Below are 11,175 nucleotides of genomic sequence, written 5' to 3' on the forward strand. Positions count from 1 at the left end.
GAATGAATGTGAAAAAGTCACCCAGGGCTTCCAATCCAAAGTTTGAACAAGTATAGGAGGGAAATATCTCTTTTCAGAGTTGAACGACAAACAAATAAAGAGTGGATGGATTTTATACAAATTTACCTACTAAGAGACCATTAAAAACTGTCCAAAAGTGTCAGTGGTAGCGTAAGTTAGCATTAATTTCACTTCGTGATGGTGGTGTACAAATACGAGTTTTTTGGGTGTCATTTGTCAAATTGGATAAAAAGACATCTCTCGCCTGATTCTTGGCCTAGAAGTGTTTGTCTTCCTCGGCTGATCGCATGCGGCTTCTTGTCTTTTCATCATGGTCATCAATAAGTAATCTCCATGGTAGCATCTGATTGACACACTGAAATGAGCATCTCTTACAGGGGATTAACTTTCAATTGTCAAAGACCAATGTCAAATTATTAATAAATATTTTCATATTCCTAATATCTCTATTTCTCACTTATGTGGTTTTTAGTGTCTTTTTTTCTATTTTTATGTTTATGTTCCACCACTCTTCTTCTCTTGGATAGATTTTTATCCTCGCATATAGTGCGAGCATTCCATCGCGTGTGGAGAGGTAAGTTTTGGAGGAAGTATCAGCCAGCACGGAATTTTTTTTGAGAAGCTGTGAGGAAGGAACATCAAAGTCTGTAAATTTTCTAAACTGAATTGTCTCGTGACATCTTTATAGCCAGCTTCCACCAGCAATCTGGAACGATGCTTTTCAAAGTGTTCTGCAGACTACAACGACAACGGGTGGGTCCGCAAAAATTGTATAATACACAGCGTGAATTTGCCAAAGGCATCCCATGATAGTGTCTCGTAATATTTTTATGTTTATTTAATTTTACTCCTCTCTCTCTCTCTCTCTATACAGCTTTACAACCATTTGTTTGGCCGATTTTTTTTTGCGAAAATACATAATGTACTTGCATATACACCATGTACGTAACCTTTTGGCACACCTCCACACATGCCCAGTCACTGTGGCGGGACATCTGGATATCCGATTGTTGTTCATCTTTTTCCCTTTCATATTCTATGATAATGTAAAGGAAATTATCAACAGGAAAATATATAGGTGTATAAATTATATCAACTAAACTATAAAGTGAATAAAATGTTTAAATTTATGTTGTTGTTTTTTTTTCTATTATATGAACTTTATGCATTTTCGCTTTTCACCTTAAAATTCAGCATGTTAATGCTTCGTCGATGTTTTTGACAAGGCATTGTTATGCTTCAAAACTTTATTTGTGTCTGAACACAATAGTGACGTAATTGTTCACGTTTTTTGAAAAATATTTGCCAAAATATTTCCAGTCAACCTTATTAGAAAATAGAAAGCTTTTAAAGCTTTAAGCTAGAACTTTTTTTGTTGTAAGATTACCCATATTTTAATTGTTTTCGCAAAAAGGGGTTAAGCCGCCATACAAAATCGAATAAAATCATGTTAATAATTCTTATGAATTTTTAAATCTTAAAATATAACATAAAAAATGTTGAGATATTTAGACATTTGAAAGTTTTTTTTTTATTATTACGGGTTCCATCAATTCAGATGATTTCCCCTATCATTTGAAAGTGTTGAATTTTTTAAATTGGAAAAGCAGTCGACTGGAAAATGAAAACGTGGCATTTATGCTGTCCAACGACGTTTTGACAGATTGCTGTATTTTCGATTTTCCAACCGACTATTTCTCCAATTTAAAAATATTCTATACGAATTTTTTAACTCTGTGCGTTGCAATCTGACCGCATATATCTTTTGTTGTCTGTTTTTGGTTTCGTATATTAATGCAAAACTTTATCAGAACTTCTCAATAATTTCTGCAAAATCCCAAATATGTTTGTGGGTTTCTTTTGGCATTATCCAATAATATGTGTCAAGTTTTCTTGGGTATTCCCATTCGTGTTTTGTGACAATCAACCCAGAGAAGAGTTGGGAATTTCTTAGCGAAAATGCATTGCAGAATTAACCCTTTCACGGACTATAGGTCATATGTAGACATAAACGAGAAACATATTATTTTATTAAATTTTTTATGAATTTAACTTTTTTCTAAATTAAAAAAATACGTAAAATTCAAGCACAAAAGGCCAGAGAAGACGTTTTGCTTGAGAAATGTTCTCTGAAAGCATTCATGGAATCGTAATATCATGTGAGTGCGAAAGGGTTAATAGGCAATGTTCCTATATAAAAATACATATAATTATACCCTGATTATCTTGAAGAAACAAGCCGCTATAGATGTGGAGCTCATGGTCAAGAGTCTTTTGGGTATTTCACCGGTAGCCCAATGTCATATCTTCTCAATGCTATTGGAAGAGCAGCACCGAGAGCGGCAGAAAATTATGTTGACTCTTTCCACCGTGTATAATATTGCGAATTATGTTAATATCTAAAGCTCGTATAGACTCTTCAAGGAAGATACCAGTATGGGGACGGTGGTATTCCCCGGTTCTTATATTAACATTAATCACCACAGTGTGAATCCAAAGAGTTGTACTGTGAAGTTTACTTTAACAAAAATACACCGTCTCGGCGTTGTGTGGCTTCACTGCTGGTGGGATTTCAATTGTTGAGTTTTTAATGTAAAAAAAGATTTTGGATCACCCGCGCGCATTCGAATTGAACAGGCACAAAAAAATGCCATTTAGCAGAAGAAGTCCCTCTCAGCATTATTCAATGATTTTCGAATGGCAGTCGATATAGCATTCTGTTGTGGAAGAAGCACGAAAGAGCGTGCTCTCTGCAACCCAGAAAGTGCTTCTATATATTCCATATTTTTCCACCAGTGAATATCAAAAGAAAAACTTCTCTTTGAGATAAAATTTAATTAAAGTTGGGTGTGTGAAGTTTTCAAACAATATTTGTTTGATTTTTTGTACTTGTTCAAAAACGAATTTTTGTTTTCCGTTCATTCTTTTGGTTTTTTGGCAAACAAGGAAATAAGCACAATCGTGATATAAGTGAAACTGAACAATAAAACGTGAAAAATGCTGAAGTACATCATTCTTATTTTGAGTTTAGCAGATGCATTCTATATATCTTCTGGTAAGTCGATTCTACCCATTTGTTTCTTTGGAATGCTTTATTCTTTTTGCACGAGTTAAAAAAAAAACATAAAACAAGCACAGAATGAAAAATTCCTTGTAGCATTTCAAGGAAGAAATCCATAATCAAGTAAATGTATGAAAAAGTGAAAATGAGAATTTTCTATCTTATGAGGAATTTCCACAAGCTCAAATTATAACCTTCACAGAGACGGAGAATCTTATTTTTCTTTTTTTATCGTTTCATTAACCGGTTTTTGAAGAGTCTAAGAAAAATGAACGCCACTAAAAGTCTTCGCGGATTGCTAATATTTTTTTTTATCTGTCACATGTACATGGGTAGACAACATTTTTTATACCAATACTAAAATTAATGCTGTTTAAATGATTTCAATACAGTGGGACCCCAGTACAACGACCGCTTGGTTATACTACTCTCGCGCATTGAAAATAATGAGTGTGAAGAGTACATCCGAGTGGTCGTTGTACTGGGGTCCCACTGTATTCTAAAAAAAAACTAATTTATTATTGAATTTGAAGATAAAAAAATATTTCATTGCCAATCAAAAAAAATTCGCAACAAAATAAATTTTTTAGAACTTTATGAGTATACTCATTGAAGCTTCCTGATATGTGTAGAATTTTATAAATATTGTACACATACATACATATGTACATTGTTTTCTTCCCGTAAAACGCCTAAAGAAGTAAAATGAAAGAATAAACAAATTATGTATTTCTATACAGATAGATATATTTTGTAATTATCTTGAGCCTAAAAATACATAGATGATGTTAAAATTCCATTCTTCCAATTTTTGAGGTCACAGGAAAATATGGAAATTTGGGGGGTACTATTGAGGGGGCAAGCGGGGGGTATGTTAATAAGCGAAAAGAACAAAAAAAGAACTGAGAGCACCGTCTTATCAATGGCTGGGTAATTGAGTCCGACACGTTACATTCACATCAAGTGCGACGACGCGTGAACTCAATAACCGAAAGGTAAATTTCTTTCCTCAATGTCATGGGTGATTCAATTAGTCTGATGTTAATTCAGAGGAAAGGAACAATGAGAAAAATTGGTTGTGCTTCCTCTCAAATTGTACTTTTGTGAAATTCCATGTGCCTATACAGGCTGGAGATTTTTATGACCAATTCTTTATACTTTCTTTCTTTCCTGATCAATTTAGTTCTAAATATATTTATATACAGTGATGATACATATATTTAGCAATTTATTTTATTTTAATTTTCAGCACAGCGGCCCTTCTATGCATCTTCTTTTAATCAACCATTTGGCGGATCTACATCATCTGCCAGCAGTGATAGTATCTCAAAAGGGGTAAATTTTGGGAATTTATTGGGGATCACAAATACAGCATCACAAGCACAGTCAAAAACAGAGTCTGGTGGTTCCCAAAGTGTCGCATCCAGTGGCTCATTAGCAAATGACGTAAATATCGCTGGATTGGGAATTTCCAATACCGTCTCGAAAAGTCAATCGTCTTCAAGCACCGATGGACAAACTAATAATTTTATGCACGACCTCAACGTGGGTGGTGTGGGACTTGCAACGTCAGTCTCAGACCAGAATAAAGGGTTTGGTGTGAATACATCTGGAGGATTGGGTTTGCAACTTGATGGTCTTAATGTTGGTATTGGATCAAAGACGGATGTTCAAAAGTCCGGTACACAGGCTAATGCTGGATCTTTTGCAACTGGTAGCAGTGGAAGTACAAGTGCTCAGAGTCAATCGCAAACTAAGAATGCAGATTTTGGAATTCTCGGCTTAACATCCTCGAAATCCCATGCTCAGTCACAGGCAACTTCATTTGATGGAGAAACTGGAGCCTTTGCCGATGCTGCTGGTATATCATCCCAGACAGAAAATCAAGAACTAGGGTCTCTTAATACGAAACGAGGAGCGGGATTGCTAAGTGATCATTCGGCACACAAAACCTACCATTCACGTGAAAGTGAAGGCGATCGGAATGTTGTACACCACAATAAAGGACCAGAATTTAACCGTCACACTAATGTAAATTATGCACCAAACCGGGATCAACATCATCATGGACACCCTCATGAACCATCATCTCATGAATATGATTCATCATCTCATGAATATGAACCATCATCTCATGAACACGGACCATCCTTTCATAAACACGGATCTTCATATCATGGACATGGACATGGACCATCTTCCCATGAACACGGACCACCATTCTATGGGCACGGACCATCATCTCATGAGCACGAACCATCATCTTATGAATATGAACCATCATCTCATGAGCACGAACCATCATCTCATGAATATGAACCATCATCTCATGAGCACGAACCATCATCTCATGAATATGAACCATCATCTCATAAACATGGATCATTGTTTCATAAACAAGAATCTTCTTTTTATGGACATGGACATGGACATGGACATGGACATGGACATGGACATGGACTATCTTCCCATGAGCACGGACCACCATTCCACGGACACGGACCATCTCATAAGCATGGACCTTCATTCCATGAACACGGATCTTATGAACATGGACCATCATCTAATGAGCACGGACCACCATTCCATGGATACGGACCATCTCATAAGTATGGACCTTCATTCCATGAACACGGATCTTATGAACATGGACCATCATCTTATGAGCACGGACCACCCTTTCATGGACACAGACCTTCATACCATGGACACGGACCATCTCATAAGCATGGACCATCATTCCATGAACATGGACCTCATGGAAGTTCAGAAGAATCTGTCGAATCCTATGAATCAATTGAGTCTGGTGAATCTCATGAACATTATCCTGGATCACATCATCAAAATCATCACCATGATCATCATCACCATGATCATCATCATCCTGGCCCTCATCCTGGTCCTCATCCGGGACCTTATCCTGGCCCTCATCCTGGTCCTCATCCGGGACCTTATCCTGGCCCTCATCCTGGATCTCATCATCCTGGTGGTCATCAACCTGGACATCACTCCAACTCTCCAGGACAAGACTTCAAACCACCAATTCCATTTAAACCAGGAAAGCCTGGCGGACTTGGTGATAATGTACCAGAAAACCCAAAACCAAGTACTGGATCCATACCTCCCTTTAAGGGTAGTAGCCAATTGCCAGGAAATGTTCGGCCAACTGACCAAGAGTCGAGCATTGGACCAAATATCGGCTCTCTGTTCCCTAACCAAGTTAATAATCAGCCTGGAGGATCTGGAGGCATTCCTCCATTTACCCAATCACCTAACAGCGTACCAAGTTTTCCCAGTCTACCTGAAAATTTTCCACCAAATACACGAACACCAAATATCGGGGAACTATTCCCTAATCAAGGCAATACACAAGCGCCTATAAAAATTCCCTCTGCTACAACAAGCCCTACTATTGAATCACTTTTTCCGAACCTAGGTAGTCTAGATGGAAATACACCAACAAACAACCGAAGACCTGGATCAAATATTGGATCTCTGTTTCCTAACCAAGATAATAGCCAACCAATTGATCTCTTTCCAAACACCCAAAAGCCCATAAAACCAAATGAAGGTGGTATTCTTGGAGGTAATTCAGGTTCAGCATCACCATTTCCTACTCTGAGTGCAGAAAGTCCAGCAGCATTTCCAACATTGAGTCCAGGAGGTCCAGCAGGTCCAGCAGCATTTCCCACATTGAGTCCAGGAGGTTCAGCAGGTTCAGCAGCATTTCCCACATTGAGTCCAGGAGGTTCAGCAGGTCCAGCAGCATTTCCTACATTGAGTCCAGGTGGTTCGGCAGGCCCACCAGCATTTCCTACATTGAGTCCAGGTTCAAATCTGAATATTACGCCTCTGCCTCCAACTGAAAGTAGCCAAACTTTTAATCCATTTGTTCCACAAGGTAGAACAGAAAATAAGGAAAATAAGGAATATAATGGTGCAGGAGAGGGTTCTGGATTTGATGTCAGAGCAGATTTTGAAAAGGGATTTCGAAGAAAGCGTGGTGTAGAAGCTAGTGCTGATATTGGTGCAAGTCTTGGACTGGGCGGTCTATTTGGAGGAATTGGAGGTGCATTGAATATATTTGGAGGATCAAAGGAAAAAACAAAAGAGCATCGTCATCACAATCACCACCATTCTGCACCCTATACCGAAGTAGATTCAGCCAAAGGATCATCATTTTCTCAAGCTAGTAGCTCAGCTCAAGCATCTTCGAGTGGTAGTGAGTTTTCCCAGGCACAGGCTAGTAGTTCATCTCATGGAAATCAGCTTGGTTCAAGAAATCAATTTGGTGGTCCAAGTGTTAGCACTTCACAATCTCAGTCTAGTTCATCATCTAAAGGAAATCAATTTGGAGCTACAATTGAACAATCGGGTGTAATTTTATCTCAAGGTCAGCCAGATCAGAGAAAACCATTAGGACCAGCACAGCGTCCTGGCTTCAGTAGTGGCACGATTTTTCCAGAAAATAGAGGAAATCCTAATCAACAATTTGGAAATGCAAACCTACAATCAGGTTCTAGTAGCGGTGTAATACTGTCTGAAGGACCTGTAAGCCCTGGTACGCAGTTCGGGCAACCAAATCAAGGAAGTCATTGTGGAATTTGCGGATCTCCTGGAAATCAACTTGGAGGTTTTGGATCAAGTAGCGGCGTAATTCTCTCAGAAGATGCCAGCAAGGGTACTCAATCAGGACGTCCTCAGCTAAGCCCACAAGGAAATCAATTGTCCACTACTAGTAGTGGAAATGAGTTGTTTATTGACGAACAAGGGAACTTTCAAATTGGACAGATGTCCAATCAATTAATCAAGAACACTGCAACTACTCCAAATTCTGGTATACCCCAAACAGTAGGATCAATTGGAGCTCCTATTGGTCTGGCAGGGGGTACATCCTCCAGTTCATCCATTGTTACTAGTCAAACAGGACCTGTTGGCGCGATTGGTGGAACCTTCAATCAAGATGGAAGCACTACTTCTGCTAAAGGATCCACTCAAACTTTTGGTGGACTTCCGATCTTCAATTAATTAAAGATTAAACTCAATAATTTTAGTTTCTGCAACAATTACTTAACAACTATAGAATTTTAAGGGTATTTTTCAAAAATATTCGTTGAAAAATAAGACTAATTTTCTAACGGAGTTTTTCTTCAACATAATGACTCATAAATAACGACTTTATTTGTACTCCTAAAATAATGATAATAAAAATGCTTATTTGAAAATGAAATTAAAAAGTTATGGATTTTATCTCTTTCTGCTGCTGCTGCTTCTTATGATCATTTCTTTACCTTTTACCGCATAGATAGACAAAAGACAGATGATCACGGTGTATCATATCTTTTGTCGTGGTTTTGTTCGCAGCACTGCGCTAATGAACTTGAAATTTATTAATTAACTACCTGTATCTCTCTTTAGATTGTGTTTCTTTTAAGAACCCCCCTTTTCAACTTTTTGTGTATTCCAAATTAACTTCCTATAGTCGCTCTAGTAGACCCCTTTCATTTGTTTTATGCAATATATTTTTTTTTACTTCTTTTTCGTTTTACCTGTAAACGTGTATGGAAGATTATCGCGGTGTTATGTTTGTTAAATTTTGAACCCAAAATTTAAATACACACACTCCACCATCTTAATGCGTTTATGAAGTTGTTTTCTTCTAAGCGGGCGCGGGGACCCCACAGACTTCTGTTTTACTCTTTTCCATACTTCTGTGTCCATAAAATTCAATACATGGCGAAGCAGGAGGATAATTAACATGATGTTTTGTCTGAATGTTTAATTAATCGACGCCTGACCCGTTCATTTTCATTTCAATGTCGTCACTTATGTGAATTCACTGACTAATAAAATGTTTTTCCTCAACATGAATAACTTCTGGCGTTTTTCTCGGGGTTTTTTACTGTGAGATGATAGCGTTGCTGTATCGATAAATTTGTTTGTTAATGTGAATTAAAAGCTTATACATACCGACTTTCGTCTAGCACTATATTGATTTAAATTTCATGGAGAGAAGAACATCTCTTCTGACTTTGAGATCTTCGAAACGTCCTTGACTGAACACTGGGTAGGTCAAATTATGTTTAAAGATTTAAAAGTCTAATTACTTTTCTTCCCGCAGTATCTTAAATGAGAATTAACTATAATGCGATTAAAGTTTGAATTAATGCCCGAAAAGTCTTTATTTTTTAAACTACGAAGCAAAGTATAAAGTAAATCACGTAATCTACGTACAATTTAAATTGAGATTTTAAAATTCTTTTGCAATGAAAAATTACATTTTCAAATCAACAAATTGTATAATTTATGTTGCCACTGTTGATCTAATTGCTTGTCGCACCGACCCGATGAATATTAATACATCAATAATGGAATTATGCTAATTACAAGTGAGTTCGGTGGGTCTCTCTGGGCAGATTGGAATGAAAACAGTAAAGGGGGATGGCCCGCCTTGGAGCAAGCATATAAATTCAAATTCTTCAGTGACTTTTTACCTACAGCAGCGATCTATAAATGACACATTAATCGCGTCCATGGTCACAAGATTTTTTTTCTTTACCATTTTCTTTCCATCTGAGCTATGTTTACCATATAGAGAAAGAGTTTCTTTTTATTAGCTGTTTAATATTTTGGATAATCTTGCATGTGCCTCCCGTCTTACATGTGCCGCGAAGAAGTGTGTGTGTGTGTGCCCTCTTAGGAAGCCATAAGCATAGCATAGCATTCTTCACCAAGTTCTTCACGCAACATGTTAGCAGCTTCTTTTGCGATCAGGTAACGGTCGTTCAACGTTATTGATGGGTTCAACGAATTGATCAATTTACATAATGTTTAATATATATTTTTTTAGGGGGGAAAAAGAACTCAGCACAGTGTTTCGATGAAAACACACCACTTTTCTCTGCCACTGAAATTCGTTCACCCGTAGACTCCTTCAAGAGTCGTATTTTATTAATATAGGCAGAATATATTGTAGATCTAGAGAGCTATTTGAATATAGAGAAACATCTGCACTAAATCGATTTTCGTCTGTCTCAATACAATAAATAATGTCACGAATAGAATTTCCACAATTCCCAAGCAGATTTTCCAATCGTCTTCTAACACAATGTTAATGCTTTATTGTGAAAATGTCATATAATTTATTAATATAGGTAGATTTTCATAAATTCATATTATTTTATGATTATTGAAAACAAACCTTTTTTGTCCTTAAATTGTTTAGCGTAATCAATAATTTTTTGTTCATGTTTAGAGCTTACAAGTTCTTCACATTTAAACGACGAGGAAAACCAAAGGAAATGCGTTTCCAGTTTTGTATTTTATTGTTGAAAAATGAGAAAAAAAATAGCACAGAATCTGTTAAATTATGAATTTAATGGTCTCAAAATATAGGTTGCTCTCAATTTTCTGTGAGTAAATGTTGTGAAAAAACATGATTTTTTTTTATAAAAAGGTTTGGTTAATTTATTATCACATTCATTTTATGATTTATTACAATATGCATATTTATTTAATGTGATTACAGAAAGTAGTGCAAATTTTTTCACTCTTCAGGCTGTCATGGTTCCTCGTAACGAAATTCCGAGTCCATTTCCAAGCATTGTGGAAGCAAAATTGATTGAATAATGCAGTGCATGAGATTATTCGGCGCAAATGACAAGTGATGAATCACATTTGGGAAATAGTAACATACAGCTCTCACTCAGGTATATGCGGGACATAATCCGTGTTAGATGGACGAAATGGGTGGCAGGCCGGACACATCGTGAGATATTTACAATTCATTTATTGAATATGATTTAATTTGATTCTCTATCTCGCGCCATATATTTCACATTGCTAATACCCCATACATCTTTATTTATGTCCTTGTGAGCTTGTCGCGCCAACGTAATTCCTAAAACCACCGACCCTACCCTCTCTGGCATCCAATAACGCAGAGGATTCTCTCTTCATCCATGCATTTCTATCATGGAACTATTCAACGTTATTGCATACATATTGTATATGGAGGTATGTATGTTGTGTTACCTATAATCGAAGAGAGAATTGAAAAGCTTTGCGCCGACCGCCTGCTTTTCATTTCCTAG

At 37.0% G+C, this 11,175-nt stretch overlaps 1 protein-coding gene across 1 annotated transcript; it reads left to right on the forward strand.

Annotated features, from left to right (window-relative positions):
- Nucleotides 1-2,719: 2,719 nt before the first annotated feature.
- On the forward strand, nucleotides 2,720-8,319 carry LOC129789575 (filaggrin-2-like). The gene is made up of 2 exons (XM_055826462.1): nucleotides 2,720-3,076; nucleotides 4,332-8,319. The coding sequence occupies exons 1-2, from the start codon at nucleotides 3,019-3,021 to the stop codon at nucleotides 8,108-8,110; spliced, it is 3,837 nt and encodes a 1,278-aa protein (XP_055682437.1). The 5' UTR covers nucleotides 2,720-3,018; the 3' UTR covers nucleotides 8,111-8,319.
- Nucleotides 8,320-11,175: the final 2,856 nt, after the last annotated feature.

The sequence above is a fragment of the Lutzomyia longipalpis genome, chromosome 2, assembly GCF_024334085.1.
Source record: "Lutzomyia longipalpis isolate SR_M1_2022 chromosome 2, ASM2433408v1".
Lineage (NCBI taxonomy): Eukaryota > Metazoa > Arthropoda > Insecta > Diptera > Psychodidae > Lutzomyia > Lutzomyia longipalpis.